General features: G+C 40.1%; 1 protein-coding gene across 2 annotated transcripts; it reads left to right on the top strand.

Moving 5' to 3' along the window:
• Positions 1-803: 803 nt before the first annotated feature.
• Positions 804-8695, top strand: LOC129190045 (B-cell receptor CD22-like). Of its 2 annotated transcripts, none has more exons than XM_054792369.1 (9): positions 804-912; positions 992-1339; positions 1412-1627; positions 2753-3031; positions 3122-3373; positions 3569-3647; positions 6989-7019; positions 8063-8346; positions 8432-8695. In XM_054792369.1, exons 1-9 carry the CDS (start codon positions 855-857, stop codon positions 8487-8489), a joined length of 1605 nt encoding a protein of 534 aa, XP_054648344.1. In that variant the 5' UTR covers positions 804-854; the 3' UTR covers positions 8490-8695. The 2 variants fall into 2 exon arrangements, with proteins under 2 accessions (XP_054648344.1, XP_054648345.1); XM_054792370.1 differs by having other exon boundaries at positions 843-919.
• Positions 8696-20787: the final 12092 nt, after the last annotated feature.

A 20787-nucleotide genomic window follows, 5' to 3' on the forward strand; every position in this document is an offset into this window, starting at 1 on the left:
AGTTTACTGGGGTGTTTTAACACTTTGAAATGTGTACATTTTGGGTGTGGGCTATACAATAGAGGAGGGCGCTACACATTTTGATATCAATCCGATACCAAGAAAATACAGTGGCAGTATCGCTGATGCTTTTTGCTTGGAGATTTTTCAAGATCAAAGAATGATGTTGGAATTTTTGCCTTAAATAAGCAAACAAAAAAAATAATATTAAAAAATACCAACACACTTACAGTTGTGTGAAAAAATGGTTTCCCCCTTCCTGATTTGTTTGCATGTTTGTCACACTTAAATATTAGTGTGACAAACACTACTAATTGACATATTAATAATATCCCTCAACCTCCCTCACTCATGCGGCAACTAAAAATAACGCAACAAGCAGCACATGTGGAACACACAATATAACTGCAACGCATGGCCTATGTGGGTATCGACATACATAAATGCTTACACACTACGATACATGCAAGACAAGACTAATTTATAACCCACAGGACATGCTGGGTAACCGGGTCAATTTTGATACCAGCATTGTGGCATTGTGGTACAGGTACATCAAGTGGTCCACATGTGTTACTTGTTGTATTATTTTTGGTAGCACCGTGAGTAAGGGATGATGTTTGATGTTTGAAACAAAAATGCTACGATACGAGGCGACCCACTGTACTTCAAAAATGAACAAATCGACGATTGTGCAGCACCACCGAGGGAACGGAAGCAGGGGGAGGACACACCTTCCCACTTCTGCTTTTTCCACCCACTAGTAAATGTGCCATTCTAATACACGATGTGGGTGAGTCATGTCTCTTTACATTCGTTCTAATCCTGTACTAATAAACACTGTCTGTGTCAGCATGTTCCAGGCTGCTTCAACAATGAAGGAGAGTTGGATTATTTTGCTATTTATTTCAAGTGAGGAGTGAGCACATATCCTGACATTTCCCTGAATGATATTTATTAACGCTGACAGTCACTTTTTCTCTGATCAAAGATGCATGGAGCGGAGACTGGGGTGTGATGTTCAAGGATCAGTGTGCTTTGGAAGGGACCTCGCTGCATATTGGGTGCGAGTATGATTACCCTTTTGGTCATATTGTCACTTCAGCTGCCTGGTTCAAAGCTCAACGGAGGTCTGGTCAGTGGGTCCTGTATTCCCTGCCAAGTTTGCCAACATCTGCGTCAACCCAAGTTCACTTTGAATATGTGGGCAACTACCGTGGAGACTGCAGCTTGAAGATCAATAACTTAAAACATGCTGATGAAGGATTTTACTTCTTTCGTTTTGTGACCACATTCAACAGCTGGACCAGCAAAAGTCCACTTTATTTGTCAGTAAAAGGTAAAGACACACATATGAATGTTATTTGTGATGGAACGTCCCTTAATTCAAATGTTTTGAATCAAAAAACAGAACTGACTGCTGTTTTGGAGCCAAGCACAGTGATGGAGGGCCAACGGGTCAGCCTGGCCTGTGGGACGGGGTGTGCCACACGGCTGCAGACAGTCTGGTACCGAGATGGAAAACTGGTACCAAATCCGGTCTTCTGGGCAAGCAAAAATGATTCCGGGAGATACTATTGCACTGTCCTTGGACAGAAGTCGGCCTCTGTGGCTTTGAATGTTCAATGTAAGTAAGTAATACTGTGACAATGATATCCAGTGACGTGTATTCAGAAGAGGCAGCGCCTCACCAGTCATGATGATTTTTTTTTAATCAAATAATGATAACATAAATATTAATATTTGTCCATTGAACTGTATGCTTTATGTATTTTTTTACGACTCCAATCGTTTTTAACATTTTCTTCAGTGAAAATTGCTCAATTTGCGCGAGCGTGCCTGCCTACCATCACACTGCACACTGAGTGGGATTATGGTGTCTGCCAGTTTGTGTTTTGTCAGAATGTCGGCAATAATGTTGCAGAAACATTTATTGTACACCATGGCCTTCTACAGCTCGTGTAATGTATTTCATGTAATTGCGGCATCATTATTCTTACTAATCGGACAAGAAAATACATAGAAATGTCATAGAGGAGGCACTTGCAGAACCGCTGCATCCTGAAGGGGCCAGGCGTGCATGAGCTGGAAGGTGCTTGTCACTGCCGTTCTTCCATAGAGGAGGAGGAGCACAGCAGAAAGTTAAATGCATTCGAAATATTTTTATGCTCTGCTGAATGAATTAATGAATTTGACTGCCAAGATGGATGATTATACATCTAAGCTCACCAGGAGGTAATCAGACTTTTACAACAAAGTATCAGAACTTTTCCTGGAGAAGGAAAGGCTACATTTACTCGATATACCGATAAAGGGTAAGAACACAAATGTAAAAAAATGAATAAATGCAGCTTAGAAGTATTTGAAAATAATTTGAAGTTATTTTTGAAAACAAAAATTAATTATTCTCTTCTTTCTTCTTTTCTTAATCAGCAAACTGTATTAACATAAAAAAAATCCAAAAGAGTCGGTGCCTCACCAGCCATGAATCTCACCTTATGTCACTGGTAACAATATGAATATGAACAACAACAAAAAACTGATATTTCTGAAAAGCCAGTTGATGGACTGGCTGCTCATACTGATACTACCCTTGGTATTTATACTACTGGTATTTGGATCGATCTGCTTACTCCTAATATAGAATATGTGCTATTAAAAAAGTACCTCTCAGGTGTTGCCTCGTTTCCAGATGACTGAACATTAATCTGCCTTTATGCCATTGGCTAATGCGATATTTTTTTTCAAACAGATGCTCCAAACCATGTTGTGTTCTCAATGAAGCCTGCGGGAGACGTCCTCAACGGAAGCTCAGTGACTCTCAGCTGCAGCAGTGATGCCAACCCACCTGTCCCACAGAGTGGATACAGCTTGTTTAAGGACAAACAGTTGATAAATTCTGGACCAAGCCACACCATCTCTCTCCCTCAGCCCAGCCACAGTGGACTGTACCACTGTCAGGCCTCCAATAACATCAGCAGGAGGGGCATCACATATGTTAACTCTCCTGAGGTGAACCTAGATGTGCAGTGTACGTATCCCAAAGGTCTCCTTTTACATTGCTTTCTCATGCCAGATGAGACTTTACCTTTTCATATAGTCTAACAAATGTTTCCACCAGATCTGCCAAGTGTTGCTGAGGTCAGCAGCGTCAAAGTGGTGTGCAGCAGCACAGCCAACCCTGCAAACCACAGCTACGTCTGGTATAAGTGGACCAGCTCCAGCTCCCTGCTCCAAGTGGGCTCAGGACGGGTGCTGTTTCTTCCGTCCACGAACAGATCCCACACGGGAATCTACCTCTGCCAGGTCAGGAACCTTCTTGGGGTTACCAACTGGACAAAAGTGCTGCTGGCAATGGAGGAGAATAACTCTGGTTAGTTCCTGTTAAATATACCAATTAATGGGGTAATAGTATGCAGTGCTTATAGAGAGAATCATCTTTACTGGTTTCCCTGCACAATGTCAAGAGCATGGAGGACATGGAGGACATACCATCGCCAATGATACGACAGCCTTCTAACCAAATCTATATAATCTAACCAAAGTGTTCTGTTATGTATCTCCACAGGTCATCAGACCCTACTGGTACTTGCTGGACTTGGAGTGTGTCTTTTGGGGACACTTGTCATAGCTCTTCTTTTGCTATGGTAGGTGGGAGTATGACTCAGCATTATACACCAGTTGAAAAAATTCAACAATTTACATTGTGAGCCGTTGGATCTTAAGGAGATTCCAAGTAGAGCCTCAAAATGCAAAAAGAAGAAATGGGAGTGAGACAAAAACAGTTTGAGTAAGGAATTTCTTGCAAACAACCATCAAACTGAAATGAGCTGTTTATCATCTGAACAAAAGTTTAAGACCATAGCTCAAATACCCTGAAATGCTTCTAAAATAGAAATAAAATGTTCCAAAAATAACTCTGTGATGAGTAGCTGCGCCATTCTTGTTAAATACCTCAAAAATTTGCTTGTGCATGCTTGATGCCAGTGTTTCCAGGAGGCTAGTGGGAATGTTGCTCCAGGTGGTGAAGATGGCTTCACGGAGGGCATCCACTGTCTGGAACTAACAGTATGTCCATTTTTATAAACTTCTCTTTTCATCCATCCCCCAATGTTCTCAATTGGGTTTAGATCAGGGGAACACGCATGATGGCCTAAAAGAGTCACGTTATTCCTCTGGAAGAAGTCCTTTGTCAGGCGGGCATTGTCAACTGCAGCATTGTCCTTTTGAAAAAACGCCGTCATTACCACACAGACGAGGGCATTCAGTCACGATGGATGCCCCCTGCAACATCTCCATGTAGCCCTTTGCCGTTTTATGCCCCTGCACAACCTAAAGCTCCATTGTTCCATTGAAGGAAAAAGCACCCCAGATCATGATGGTGCCCCTTGAACTGTGTCGTGTGGAAAACATCTCAGGTGGGATCTCCTTGTCATGCCAGTAACGTTAGAAGCCATTAGGGCCATTAAGGTTACATTTTTTCTCATCAGTGAATGAAACCTTACACCTTTCAGTGTCCCTTGTTTTGTGCTCACATACAAATTACAATTACAAAATTTTGTGGTGTTGAAGGAGACAAGACCTTTGAAGACCCGTTTTCTTCTTAAAACCCTTCTCTCGCGGGTGCTGTTTGATGGTTCTTGGACTGCACTCTGCACCAGTAACAATCTTCATTTGGAGATCATCCCGTGTCTGGGCAGACAATTTTTTTTGGGTCCACCACTTTACTTTTTTGTTCCATAACCCTCAGGATCTTTTAAAAACTGTGTTGCAAGAGGCCTTGCTTATGTAACTCAGCAATGCGACCGCATTCAAAGAGAGAAAGCTTTAATGCCTTTGCCATCAAGAGATCATGACAGTGTGAAATGCGATATTAAAATGACATTGACAGTGAATTCACATTTTTGCCAAGATTTTGTCTTTTAAAGGCTATGGTCTCAAACTTTTGATCAGATGATGAACAGCCTATTTCACTTCAATGGTTGTTATACAAATTTTTTTTTTTCCCTCCCATTTCTTCTTTTTGCATTTTGAAGCTCTACTGAGAACGTCCATCCAACCATCTTCTACGCCGCTTATCCTCATTAGGGTCGCGGGGGTATGCTGGAGCCTATCCCGCTGCCTTCGGGCGAGAAGCGGGGTTTCCTTAAGAGTCAACTGTGCAAAATGTAAATTCTTGCAATTTTTCAACTTGACTTAAAATTTTGATCAGGAGTTTATCTCTCTTACCGACAGCCCTTAACAAATGTGGGTATTGTTGGACTTCCTCACTGAGGCATTTTTCAAGTGTTGCAAAATGTTGTTTCCCCTCTTGCTTAACAATGACAAGGCTTCATATATAAGTACATCATGTATTACAAAATGTTAGGGATGCTCCGATCAGGGTTTTATGCTGCTGATATCGATCATGCGTGAGTGAGATCGGCCGATAAAGATGCTGACCACATTGATTAACTGTACATCTTTCAATATATTTATGATGAGCACTATTGTCCAGCCGTTAGACAATTCCAAGGGCCCCTGGCAAATGGGTAAATATTAAAAAATAAACTTTTTTGTTTTATTGCCTTTATTTTTGTGAAACGAGTTTTGTACTATTTGAAACAATCCTGAATTTAATTTGATGCATGTTTTGGAGTAATACTAATACGTGGGAAATAAATTGTACAACAATTAACTTTTTAGTTAAAGATAACAAAATTAACAGAAATAAATAATATAAAAATAATACAAATAAATATCTTTATTAAACAGAAATCTGTCCTGCTTAACTTAAAACAGAATAAATTCAGTGTCCAGGTTGCAGGGGTCTTCAACTTTCATCACTATTAGAGCTGTCAACTATTTGGGTTTTATTTATGACTGGCGACATTTCAATTGTACACTACTTTATTTATCAAGCAGATCTCCACTCAAACAGTGTGGCCATCATCTTTAGGTTATTATATAAAGATATAAAATCTGAATTCAACAGTAAAAAACTACTAAGACTTGAAGCAAATATTATTTTACCCTTTGGTGAGCTACTCAAAATCACCTGGCAAACGAGGAGACTCCTGTCATAGTATCACCACCATAAGGTTGGACACACTATATGTGTTTATGGCCAGTAAACAACCACACACAAATAGTGTTTTGAGGACAAGACATAATTAGTATAATGACAACAAGAGAGCAAAATTGTTCGGTGACGCTTGAAAAAGTTAGGACATAACCCATGAATGGGATATCCACTTCCCCGTTGGAGAAAAATGAGCTCCGAACTAACCACATTGCTTGTTTGTTTTAAAAGCAAAATGTCATTGTTTTTAAAAAAACACATTTGGAGTCCGGAGACGAGAAGCGAGGCAGATAACTTGAGCTAGCTAGCTAGCCGATCGTTTTTTGGGATCGGCTTGGAAAGGCATTTATCGGCATATGCCGATCACATGTTTTCTACGGAAATTGACCGATATTAATCGGTGGCCGATCGACTGGAGCATCCCTACAAAATATGCATCATAATACCCATCCATCCATTTTTTTATATATTGCTTGTATGCTGGAGCCTATCCCAGATGTCTTTAGGCGAGAGGCATCGTACATCCTTGACTGGTTGCCAGCAAATTCAAGGGCACCTATAGACAAACAACCATTCACGCTCACATTCACACCTATGGACAATTTAGAGTTGCCAATTAACCTAACATGCATGTTTTTGGAATGTGAGAGGAAACTGGAGAAAACCCACGCACGAACAGGGAGAAAATGCAAACTCCAACAGAGATGCACAAGTCCAAGCCTGATCTCCTTGACTGTGTGTCCAAAATGCTAAGCACTCGGCCACCGTGCGGCCTTATGTGACCAATCTATAGTTATACATAGCTTTATGAAATAGGATGTAAAAAGTGTTTCCAGACACTTTGTTCCACATGAGCTGACATAAAGCAGTAAATGAAATACATTTGTGCTCTTCTCATATTGTTTTATTCATTTATCCCTGTGCTAGGGCGAAACACAGACGTGAGGATGAAAAAGGGGTGAGTATCCTTCTTCCATCCATCAAATCAAGAAAAATACAAGTTTTCGGAGTAATATAATCATCTTGGGTCAAAAAAAAAATGCCACCATTGTTTTACTTGCTAAGAAAATGTTTTTGATTACTTTTTTATGCAATGTCCTTCCCACTGGTATTGGTATCCAGTGCTAATTCTTTCACCCTTCTCTTTTCTACTGTTTTGCATTTGTGGCATCAAGTATCTTCATCATTTTATATGAAAAAGTCCTCATGCCCACCACAGTGGACATTGGAAAAATGTGTTGTTTTCAGTATCTTAAAAACTCTTGTATGTTACCAAAACAACCACAAACTATTGATTAGACCCTAAAAATACCCAGTTTCCACCTTTAAAAAACATTTTGTGAAGACGGGTCGTCAATTTCATTGGACAAACCCAAACAAATTACATGTCAATGGAAAGCACATCAGCTTTTTATGCTTGCAGAGTGTTTTTGCGTTGGGAATAAGGCTGTGAACTGCTTGTCCCTTACAGAAGACAACATTTTGCATTGCTGGGTCCATTGCATCCATTGCAACTCGATATTGGCTTTCTTACCGATATCTGATATACCATTTACCATATATACTGCATACCATATATGGTCCAGCACTTCATTACCAATACCAAGATCAGCCGATACCGATACTGGCAGCAGCTCTTCCCTTAAACTAATGTCAGGTAACATCTTGTGTAATGAATGAACACATTATGCTTCTTTTGCTGTGATGCCACTGGATGCATTTCACAAATAAACAGTTTGTATAAAATAACAAAACTACTTTGATATGCAGTGTAAATAGAAAAAGTGCCGTATTTATTTGAAACATTTGTCTCAACAAAATAGTCATAAAAAAATCAAGACCAATAGCCAACTAAAATAACATGTCCTATGCTTTGTTTGATTATGACTTCTCATGCTACAACCACAACTTACTGAAATTTTGTGCTCAACGTTTTAGAAATGTTTGTGGTTCTGTATGGCACATCATCTAACACCTCGCTACTCTTTACCCCTCAATCAGGCGGCGTTATATTCCCAATATGTTGGCCCTGCAGCCGATGAAGATCAGTCCAACAGTGTTTATGCCAATGTCAACATGTCAACACCATCTCCTCAACCTCCACCACGCAGATACTCCAAGCAACAACACGCTAATGTCATGCACCAATACGGGCACGTGAAAACACGGCGCCAGCGCTCACAGCAAGCATGTAATTACCACTTCTCCAATTCTAATAATGATAAACATGATGAGGTTACGTACTCAACAGTCACCATCAAAGCCAAAAACCCACAAAAATCCAGGTAGGTTTGCTATAAAAACAGTAGTTAGTTACAATATGGAGGCTGCTGTTGGATGAATACTTATTTCTTCTCATTTTATCTGCAGGTTCAACATGGGGGAGAATGACACAACCATATATTCCACTGTGGCTAATTCCAGCTGAATGATAAGGTTTTAGCAGCAGCATCATTATGACCCATCTTTGTTCAGATGACATTTACATGTTTGTGAGATTTATTTCGGGCTTCTGTGCATTAATTACCCAAAAATACAATCACGTTGAAAGCGATAAAATGCAATACTTATGCATTATTTCTGTAAGAATTCATAAGAAAGTGTTTTGCTTCAATGATACTGTACTGTACAATAAATTCCAAGCCATACAACTATTGCTGACTGTGCAATTCCTCCCATTCACTAACAATGAATACCATTAAATACTGTTTAACATTGAGAGCCACTTAAATCTCCATAAGCATTGAAGTTTACAGCTAAGAACCCCCCCCCCCCCCCCGCACACACACACACAAATTCAGTATCTCATAAAATAAATAAATATCAAAAAGTTCAATAGTGTAAACCGCTGGTTCACACTGTAATTAGCATATACTGGATAATAGCTGAGGAGGGTTTGGTGACGTCATCGATGAGCTTGCTTCCGCCACCTGCTGGCTGTACATACATTAGCTATTTAAAGGAATTCATAAAAAGGGACGTTTCTACTCGACTGCAGTATCAATATTCCATTTGAAAGCGTCATCATGTCGAATAAGAAGGTGAATTTATCAAGGCTGGGCCAAAAAATTGTTTCAAATCAAAGAGATGGAGCACAAGAGGAACAGAGGAAAGACTGCAATGGCTTGTCCGTGAAACAGAGGACGAGAGGTGACAAAATGTCCGGGCTACTAAAAGTAAAATTCCCAGAGTTAGTCAAGCCGTCTTTGGCCAAGGGTATGAGCAGCAAGGAGACGCCCAAGGGGTGCATGTTCACCCCACCCAAAGGTAAAGCCAAAATAAATTAAATATTTGGATAGCAAGAAAATACTGTATTGTGCTAGCAAGGTTCCTAACTTGATTACCTTCAGCTTGCTAGCAGTCAATTTAGCTCACATTATATGAAAAACAATGTATTGTGTATTAAACTGGGTTGATCAAATCATTACAAGAAAATATTATTTTAAAAAAAGATCTAAAAAACGTTTTTAATATCTCGTCTGTGGAAAACCTTTAGCCATTTAGCCATTATTAGCACATTTGGCCTTTCGCCAGTATAAAGAAATATGTAATTCTATAGCTCTATAAAAATTGTGAAGGACTCTGGTTTAGTGTTTTTCTGCATTGAAATATATTTTGTATTATGTATGTATTATGAAACACTCAAAATACGTTGTTTGTTTTAATGGTTTCTTGTCAAATGTTGTTTTTTTTAACTTTATTGAAAAATAGTATATTATATTATATTGTATATATATCGTTTAGAATCTTGTTAACTGGTTTCACACAATTGACCTCTCTCTCTGTCCACAAACGTGCTAGCAGCTTCCATGTAATTCATTGTTCTGAGCTAAACACAGGCTGTGTCACAGGCACTGACTCTTTTGGAGGATTTTTTAATGTTAATACAGATTAGTCATTAAGAGGGTCACAAGAAAAAGAAGCAAATAATTAAATTTGTTTAAAAAATGTCTTCAATTTGTTTTCAAATACTTCTTAGTCCAATTTATCCATCCATCCATCTTCTATGCCGCTTATCCTCACTAGGGTCGCGGGTCCGCTGGAGATTAACCCAGCTGACTTCGGGCGAAACCCAGCTGACTTTCGGGCGAGAGGCGGGGTACACCCTGAGCTGGTCACCAACCAATTCCAGGGCACATATAGACAAACAACCATTCACACTCACATTCATACCTATGGACAATTTAGAGTCGCCAATTAACCTAACTTTTTTGAAATGTGGGAGGAAACCGGGGTACCTGGAGAAAACCCACACATGCACGGCGAGAAAATGCAAACTCCACACCGAGATGTAGTCCAATTTATTTCATTTATTATTAACTGGAAAACATTTGTGTTCCTACCTTGTGTATATGAAGTACATGCAGCCTTTCCTTCTCCAGGAAACGTTTTGATACTTTGCGGCAAAAGTCTAATCAACGACTCGTGAATTTGGGCATATAATCTTCCAATTTAACAGTCAAATTCATTCATTCATTCATTCAGCAGAGCATTTTATTTTTTGCTAGCTAGAGCTGCTGCTGTATGTACAATGACAAGCACCTTCTAGCTCACGCATGCCTGACCCTTTCACGATGCAGCGCCACGGCAAAATACATTTAGAATACAGTTCAATGGATAAATATTTGTTTTTGTTTTTTTTGTTTTTATCATGGCTTGTGAGACCTGCCTCCCCTGAGTTCACATCACAGCTACTGTATGTACACTGCATATTTAATTTCTGAAGACCACATTTTGACAATATAGTGCAGTCCGCAGTTGATTATTGTCGTTGCGCACTTACCGGACATGATGACCGCAATATTTATTACAATTTCTCTTATTCTTCTTGGTTGTGCCCCAATTGCCGCACTTCCATACTTAACATTTTGAGTGCAAAAGTGTGTTCCCACTGAGAAGTACGGCAAAATGCACTGCACTGGCAATACAATCCATCGCGGTTCGAACATTGCTCCCTCACTCACATTTTTTCAAAAATGTATTAATTTAATAAATGATCGCTGTTTTGTGGTTGACGACGGCCTATTATTAGTTTAAAAAATGCATATTAAAGCAAATTGTGTGTATTATTGACCTAAATTCATTTTCAAGCATAAAAATGTTGTAAATGAAAATATACAGTTTAGGGCAATACAAGACGATGAACTGTAGTCTTCATTGGCCATTAGGTGTCACTAGTAACACGCAGCAGACTTGATCGCCACTGGCAGGATTTTATTATTTTACAATTGTCTCACAACAGGCACAATAATATAATAATAATAATAGTCATCATTATCATCATAATATTAACACAGCCTACTGTTGTGGCCGTACTCCAACTAAAACTCAAATCTGTGTATATGAAATTGAATATATGGATTAAAGACACTCCTTATGACTTTCAGATTTTTTGAGTTTGTGGTACATCATATCATGCTGTATGTTAAATATTATGTCACTCTTTTGGGTGATTGCCTGACTTATTTAGCTTATTTAAAATGTAAGGGAGCATGTCCCAAAATATCATTCAACTTTTGTTTTGTCAGTTCCTGATATGGTTGTTGAACCTGTTGAAGACCCTTTCTTTTTCTCCAAAAGACAACAAAGCGAAGTCTCCAGTGAGGCAGAGAAGGTAAGCCCCCTTTATACTTCATTGTTGACCCACATCTTTTAAAGCTTTGAGACATTGTATGACATTAAATACAGATACTGCAAAGCACAAAGATGCATGTGTCATGCATGCATTGTTTAATTAGGGACAGGCGTAATTATCTGAATACCATCTATGTTGTCATTTGCTGTATGCTTTCCTTGACCTCAATTATTCATTAGTGTTAACAATCAAATTTGCATGGTGGAATCACATGTCCAATTTTCTTGGACAGGCAAGACTTGCTGTTCTCAGGACCATCTCTAAGATGGTGGAGGAAAACAAGCTCATCAGGGAGCGTCTGGCCTCCCTCAAAGAGACCGTCTGATGCGGCATCAGATTTACACTCATTTTTCTAGCGTGTTCCAGGGTGCATTTAGTTCTTGAAGAACAGAGAGTTTCATTTGGTTGGAAACGTGTTTATGTATTATTTTTGTTGTTCCTATTAAAATAGTCTTTGACTATACATATGCTTTGGGCTTTTTTCTGCTGTGAGTACAGTACAGACAATAGAATTTTTCACTTACATAAAATAAACTTGACATAAATTATATGCAGAAATTTGAGGGGTGTACGGAATTTTATGATATACTGTAAATGTCATAAGCAGAGCAATGACTGGTATTTCTTTTTTGAAAAGAAATGCTACATTCCATTAATATACAGTAATGGTTTTAAACGCAGCACCATGTAAAGTGGTTATTGCAAAGGTTTCCTAGTGGTTTGATGTAGGGTTTATTGCAGACTTGACATTACAGTATGGTGAGGTTAGTGATCCGGAAAGTGACACTGAAAGCCAAGATTAAATTCATACCCCAGACCGAGCACAATGATAGGGCAAAGGTCATGTAGATACTGGAGCTGCATGTACTTACAGTCGATGGATTGATGGCACCTAAGTGTGTCAGGAGGTCAGAGGAAGCCACATCCACATGGGCACATTACACGTACACAGAGAGGAACAATTCAACAATGCAGCGACAGGAAGAACAAGCCTCTTTCATCTAAATGGTAAATGGTCTTTCACTTGTATAGCACTTTTCCATCTCTAAGGCACTCAAAGCACTTTGACACTGCTAGCACATTTACCTACTGATGACGAAGCATCAGGAGTAATTCTCTGTTAATTTTTTGCTATACACCATTGCCTTGTGTTTTTTGGACTACTATTTTGCACAGTACCCAATTAAATGACCTAAACTGCTCCACGAACCTTCCGACGCGGCATCTGGGGTCCAAACCCTAACACAAACGTCACACGTTTTAACATTACTATAGCCCTGTAGACATGAAATAACACTCATACCTTTACACTCCTATTATTCATCGTTTACACCACAATGCAACTCTTATGCTGCAGGGATGGCCTCTAGCTAGCGAGCTAATGAGTTAGTCTCAAATTTATTTGTTCTAAACTTAAGAAGCAAAATACTTACCACTTCCACACAGGATGGGAGGAGAACTTATTTTCACTTTATTATATCCGGCATGTCACGGCTGACTTAATGCAGTGTTAAGGCAATGTAATGTAAGGTAATGTTTTGTGTCATTACTGCCGCCTAGTGACCAGAATACTACATATCCCTATATATATTTCAATATGATTTGAGTAATAATAGATCATAGTCTATCTACCACGAAACAGCGATCACTTATTAATTAATTAATTTCTGGAAAACTGTGATATGGCGAGGGAGCACTAATCGAGCCATGATATTGCGAGCGATGACTGTATTATTGACTTTAACTTCTCAAATAATTCTGAGTTTTGCTGTAACTTTTTCAGATCATATAAACTTTTTCAACATTTATTTGGACCTTTTTGTCATTATGACCCTTTTTTTCATCGTTCAGATAAAGCTTTGATTTAAATGATGACATTTGTCGTAATCTTACAACTTCAGTACCTACTTTAATAATAAATGTTTTTCTTGTAATAATTCCCCAAACATTTGGAATATTTTATTCTTGTAAAATGATGGCATATACTTTACCTTTAACTTTATTCTTATACATTTCAACTTTTTTTCTCCTAAACAAAATTTAAGTGTTTTTATATTTTTGTAAAGTTATGCCTTTATACTTGCAATACAGACTTATAATACTGACACGAGTGTGTGTGTCTCGGTTGTCCTTTTATACTTGTTTACCCATGGATGGTTTCACATTCCACAGCACTCACTCACTAGCCTGATTTATGGGGAGGTTACTCAACATTGCCGTACTGAATTCATCACCATACCACCTTTATTGTTTACAAAACACCAGCATTTCATAACAGGCTACACTCACTCATTCACTTTACAGACAACGCTAAGGTCGTTCAACAACAGGTAATCCCTTTGCTGTGCCTAGGTGAATTGTCTTCGTGACAAAATTCCACTACTACAAAAGTGTGAAATTGGCAGATGGAGTACTAAGCAAACATTGTACACGCTCCATTTCTTTCACTTTTTGTAAAAGCTGTCACAAATTATTTGCTTTCCTCCATTCCTCCTGTCATTTAACCGAATGTGAGCTCTTTCATGGTTTTAGTTGACCAACAACACCAGAGGTTTTTGTTATTAAAGTGAAGCAAATGATCACAAGAGTAAAGACATGGAGCACATGACTCTTAATGATGAAAAATTATTAGTTGAATGAAAGAGTGCATATACACTCCTGATCAAAATCTTAAGACCAGTTGAAAAATTGCTAGAGTTAGCATTTTGCACATTTGGATCTTAATGCGGTTTTAAGTGGAGCTACAATATGCAAAAGCAAGAAGGGGGAGTGAGACAAAAAACATTCGGAACTTGTAATTTAAAAAAACCAAAAAAAAAAATGAAATAAGTTGTTTATCGGCTGATCAAAAGTTTAAGACCACAGGCTATAAAAGCCAAAATCTGCTCAAAATTGAGGCGTTAGGTTAATTGGCAGCACTAAATTGTCCATAGGTGTGAGCTGAATTGTCCACAGGTATGAATGTGTCTATATGTGCCCTGCGTTTGGCTGGCAACCAGTCCAAGGTGTCCCGCCTGTTGTCCGAAGTCAGCTTGGATAGGCTCCTGCATGCCCCCACGACCCTAATGAGGATAAGCGGCATAGAAAATAGATGGATGGATGTTGTTTCCAATAAATTATTTTTTCAAATTGCTTTTTGTCTCACTCCCTCTTCTTGCTTTGCTTATTGTAGCTCTACTTAAAACCTCATTAAGATCCAAATGTGCAAAATGCAAATTCTAGCAATTTTTCAACTGGTCTTAAGATTTTGATCAGGAGTGTATATAAATCCAGCCATCCATCTATTTTCTATACAGCTTGTCATCATTAAGGTCATGAGCTGGAGCCTATCCCAGCTGACTTCAGGTGAGAGGCAGGGTACACCCTGGACTGGAGGAAGCTGGAGTTCACAGAGAAAATCCACACAGGCACAGCAAGAACATGTAAACGCCACACAGTTGCCACACGAAGATTCGAACCCTCGACCTCCGGACTGTGAGGCCACCATGCTAACTATGAGGCACTGTGAATATATGGCCTGCATATGGGGATACGTATAATTTGTTTTAAGCAGGGTGCAATATATACACATCTGACGTAATATGGTGTTAAAAACATCTTTACTAATGTCACTATGACCAATGGCAACCAGTCAATTGAACTGGAATGATTCAAGGTTGAGCTGGGCAAAAGAGAAAGTAATTATATATATTTTTTAATACAATATTCACTGCAATAAACATGTATTTTCTTGGTCTATTAAAATAATCGCACGTTAAAGTAAAACTACACATGCAAAGCGTGTTTTTAAAAGAGCCCAGGCAAGTTCATGCAATTCGTGATAATTCCACTAGATGTCGCAGCCTCCCATCAATTCTCCCCTCATTTCAAGCAAGGACTTTTGTTCTGACTGATCTCACATTGATACATTCATGCTATGCAAGTAGAAATACTTTTCAGAACACCAGAGCTAACAACATATCATCCTAGACAGAGCTTTACATGCCACCTTACTTACAGGCACTTAGATAACGTGTGTTTAATTCGCCATGAGTGTCCCAGTGAATAAAAGATGGAAGTGTTCTGTGTTGTTCAGCTGTGCCTCCCATTAATGGCCGAGTTAAGTGAGTCCTTATACATGCATCATTGCGAAGCAAAGTGTCACACATCTGCTCAGACTGAGAATAAGTTACTCTTGCTTTTGTATGTGATGTTCTTTAATAAGCAGACGGCTTATTTGCTTGTATGAGGCAGGCATTTCATAATGCATGACTGCATGTGATCATTATTTTTTTTTGTTGTGCAAAACAAAGCAGGCCTGCTGCATTTAAAGCAAATGTTTGTGCTTTATCGCCTCGCTCCTACCCTTTCCTGTCCTGTTCCAGCCAATTAAGCAAAAGTGAGACTCAAAGGGGAGCATTTCAGCATCTATGTGCACACTGAAGCTGAGACAAGTAGCCTACACGCTTCATATCACCACAGGAAAACAAATCAGACAGTCACTTCTCAAGAGCGGGCCTGTATTCTGAGGTACGATGAAAAGAAAGGACTTTACACACATGTCAGTGATGTAGCAAGTGCGTGCTTTTATCTGTCCTTCAAAGCTTAGAACAGGTGTCTCTGCCGCAGACAATCCATCCTCTGTGCATCATTGGTCAGTTCATTTTCAACCTTTGTAGAGCACAGCATGAAAACACAGTGTACCGTCATCTGAGATGGCCGTCCGCTGACTTTTGTTCATATTAAAAAAAAAAAAATAAAGCAAATATAACTAATCCGTTCTACGGTCAAACTGTTCATTGATCATAAAACCTTCATGAACCCTAGCACGATTTTTAAAGTAGTATTTTAACCGTATTGAAGTTTGAAAATTTTTAACCATTGTTAATTAGATGTTTAAACAAGAAGCTGGCCTAAATGACGCAAGTACAGAGGCAGGGACACTGCAAGTTGCTCCTCATATAGACGACTCGCTTTGCAGTGTACATTCCGTTGATCTTTTGTTATCATTGTCAACTTACTTTGCCACCGAGTATACAGTAAAGCAGTACATTTTGGAGTGACCTTTTATTGTGGCCAGCCTACCTGTGCAATCAGCATCTTTATACGCCACACCTGAGAAGTGCTGACTAACACAGATTTAGACAGATTTGTCAACAAGATTTAAGAGAAATAGGCCTTTTGTGTACATAGAACAAGTTTTTTAGATCTCTGAGTTTAGCTAATTAAAAGAGTTAGCAAAAACAAAAGGGTTTAAGTGCCTAGAGTAGTCACTAGGGGGAACTTGATCCCGTGTTGAACACACATACTCATACACACACAGACAGACACATCTCCCAATGCCACCTCCAGCAGTTTCTTTCTTTTGTTGACTTCTTTGAAATGGTTTAAAAGAAAGGCTCTTGGGCCCCGTTTGGCCAGACATGACCCATTTAAACATAAAGACATCCTTAAATGCCGCTGGTTTGAGGTTGTCCCACAAAAAGTTTCCACAGATGTTACGGCTGTAGGCTTGTTTTTTTTTTTTTTATCTATTAGAAAATCAGGCACCTAACAAGTAAAAAAAACACCAGAGAAATAAAGACATAGATTTTTTTCCATGGCTTGAAACATCTAACACTTTTTTTCCTTTCTGCCCCATCCTTTGTTTTTCACCGCCTCCCCTCTCTAGGCTGTCACTGTAAGAAAATACTCACAAAAGAGTCCAGGATTCTGTACTCTTTTGGATTTCATAACATCTTCATAACATTCCTCACCAAACTGGTAAATTAACAATATTATATTTACTGGTAATGTATTTTTTGCGCATGCAGTAGGGATTAAATTCCACAGATGTGCTGACCTCTGTAATTGTATACTGCTCAAAAAAATTAAAGGAACACTTGGAAAACACATCAGATCTAAACTGGGGGAAAAATGATCTTGAATATCTTTCCTGATAATAAGTGGGTGATGTATTAGTAACAAAATGATGCCACATAATTTGATAGAAATGAAAATGATCACCCTATAGAGGGGGGAAATCAAAGACACCCCAAAAATGAAAGTGAAAAAATGATGCAGCACACTGGTCCATTTTGCTCAAATGTCATTGTAGCAACTCAAAATGATTCTCAGTAGTTTGTGTGGCCCCCACATGCTTGTACGCATGCCTGACAACGTCGGGGCATGCTCCTAATGAGACTACGGATGGTGTCCTGGGGGATCTCCTCCCAGATCTGGACCAGGGCATCAATGAGCTTCTGGACAGTCTGAGGAGCAACCTGGCGGCGCCGGATGGACCTAAACATAATGTCCCAGAGGTGTTCTATTGGGTTTAGGTCAGGTGAACGTGGGGGCCAGTCAATGGTATCAATTCCTTCATCCTCCAGGAACTACCTGCATACACTAGCCACATGAGGTCGGGCATTGTCGTGGACCAGGAGGAACCCAGGTCCCACTGCACCAGCGTAGGTTCTGACAATGGGTCCAAGGATTTTATCCCGATACCTAATAGCAGTCAGGGTGCCATTATCTAACCTGTAGAGGTCTGTGCGTCCTTCCAGGGATATGCCTCCCCAGACCATCACTGACCCACCACCAAACCATACTGAATGATGTTGCAGGCAGCATAACGTTCTCCACGGCATCTCCAGACCCTTTCACGTCTGTCGCATGTGCTCAGGTTGAACTTGCTCTCATCAGTGAAGAGCACAGGGCACCAGTGGTGTAGTTGCCAATTCTGGTGGTCTATGGCAAATGGCAATCAAGCTCTACGGTGCTGGGCAGTGAGCACAGGGCCCACTACAGGACGTCGGGCCCTCAGGCCACCCTCATGGAGCCTGTTTCTGATTGTTTGGTCAGAAACATTCACAACAGTGGCCTGCTGGAGGTAATTTTGTAGGGCTCTGGCAGTGCTCATCCTGTTCCTCCTTGCACAAAGGAGCAGATATCAATCCTGCTGAGGCTTGAAGGACCTTCCACGGCCCTGTCTAGCTCTCCTGGAGTAACTACCTGTCTCCTGGAATCTCCTCCATGCGTCCAGGTACCGCAGTGATGCCCTGGTCCAGATGTGGGAGGAGATCCCCCAGGACACTACGGACACTATCCGTAGTCTCATTAGGAGCATGCCCCGAGCTTGTCAGGCATGCGTACAAGCACGTGGGGGCCACACAAACTACTGAGAATCATTTTGAGTTGCTACAATGACATTTGAGCAAAATGGACCAGTGTGCTGCATCATTTTTTCACTTTCATTTTTGGGGTGTCTTTGATTTCCCCCCTCTATAGGGTGATCATTTTCATTTCTATCAAATTATGTGGCATCATTTTGTTACTAATACATCACCCACTTATTATCAGGAAAGATATTCAAGATAATTTTTCCCCCAGTTTAGATCTGATGTGTTTTCGAAGTGTTTCTTTAATTTTTTTGAGCAGTGTATTTACAGTCAATATGAGCAGAGAAAAACTGTGTTTTAGCTGGATAACACATGATTTCATTTTCGATGCCCATTTCACATAATTTTGCCAGCAAATATTGATATTGTTTTGGTGAAACATACACAAGCTTGACAGTGCACTCTTTGGTCATTTATTGATTTATTGATAAACAGAAGGTGGGCTAAGCAGGGGGCCAGACTTCCAGATGGGACAATTAAAGAGGATTAACATTGTGCTCAGAATAAGCATTCATCTCCACTTCCGCTCCTCCCTCCTCTCCTTATCCCTCCCCCTTTCAAATGTTTATGTAAAGAGGTTATAAGGGAATACTGATGTACTTTTTGCTTTACCTAATATTTTTCAGCCTGAACTGCAATGACACTCTGCTTATTTATTCTAATTAGCTTTTGCTCCAACTGAAATGCGTTGGATCATTTTGAAAATGTGGTAAAGTGACTCAGTCCCTTTTGGAGGATGTGGGGTGTTTGGGGGTGGTGGTGAGTGCCTGTATTTACACTTCTAGACTGATGTGGACATCCAGTATGATTGTACCCATTGTGATGTCCTCAAAAGAATAGTATGTAGAATAGTACTGTATATAATATATTAGTATGTATGTGATTCAAGCATGCCCCATGCAGTTTTTCACACAGGGTATGATAGACCCATTCAGGTGAAGTATCATTATTACTGAATATGCATCTCCAATTGTATCCATTTGTACGCTCTATATACATTTTTCCACCGAGGACCACATACTGAAAAAAATCAAATTATCTGGGGGTCCATTTTGAAATATTGAATTTTGTAAAAAGGCTCAATCAAAATATGTGTGTATGTGTGTGCGTGCGTTCCAGAAGGTGGTCTCACTCGAACCCAGACGAAATTAAAACAAGTAAATTTTTCGCATGAAAAATAATGAAAATCCAATTACTCTGTTCCAGAAAGCCAGAAATGTGAACACATTACTTTTCCAATTATAGTTTTACATGCAGAAAATAGGAGTGTCTCCTTTCATTTTAAGTAAAACTAAAATAATGGTATTTGGTAATAGCAGAAAGGCCACGTACATATTTGAGTCCTGCCGGGACCCCCGATGAATGTTTGGGGGGTTTGGCCCACCTCCCGGGCCGGAAAAGTGGCGTTTCAGCAGCTTGAAAAAATGCGATTTCGCGACAGTGCCGGCACTGTCGAAACGGGTGAAAATCGACCCCTCGGAAAAGTTGGGTTTTTTGCCATCTTTGAGGCCTGCCGGGACCCCCGATGAATGTTTGGGGGGTTTGGCCCACCTCCCGGGCCGGAAAAGTGGCGTTTCAGCAGCTTGAAAAAATGCGATTTCGCGACAGTGCCGGCACTGTCGAAACGGGTGAAAATCGACCCCTCGGAAAAGTTGGGTTTTTTGCCATCTTTGAGGCCTGCCGGGACCCCCGATGAATGTTTGGGGGGTTTGGCCCACCTCCCGGGCCGGAAAAGTGGCGTTTCAGCAGCTTGAAAAAATGCGATTTCGCGACAGTGCCGGCACTGTCGAAACGGGTGAAAATCGACCCCTCGGAAAAGTTGGGTTTTTTGCCATCTTTGAGGCCTGCCGGGACCCCCGATGAATGTTTGGGGGGTTTGGCCCACCTCCCGGGCCGGAAAAGTGGCGTTTCAGCAGCTTGAAAAAATGCGATTTCGCGACAGTGCCGGCACT

This window comes from Dunckerocampus dactyliophorus, chromosome 11, assembly GCF_027744805.1.
Source record: "Dunckerocampus dactyliophorus isolate RoL2022-P2 chromosome 11, RoL_Ddac_1.1, whole genome shotgun sequence".
Taxonomy (NCBI): Eukaryota; Metazoa; Chordata; class Actinopteri; order Syngnathiformes; family Syngnathidae; genus Dunckerocampus; species Dunckerocampus dactyliophorus.

Bases quoted from the DNA above. Each gene is read 5' to 3' on its own strand.
- LOC129190045 (XM_054792369.1), top strand. From the start codon at position 855: ATGTTCCAGGCTGCTTCAACAATGAAGGAGAGTTGGATTATTTTGCTA. The intron at 1,628-2,752 runs GTAAGTAAGTAA...TTTTTCAAACAG, and splicing joins TGTGGCTTTGAATGTTCAAT to ATGCTCCAAACCATGTTGTG. The intron at 3,374-3,568 runs GTTAGTTCCTGT...GTATCTCCACAG, and splicing joins AATGGAGGAGAATAACTCTG to GTCATCAGACCCTACTGGTA.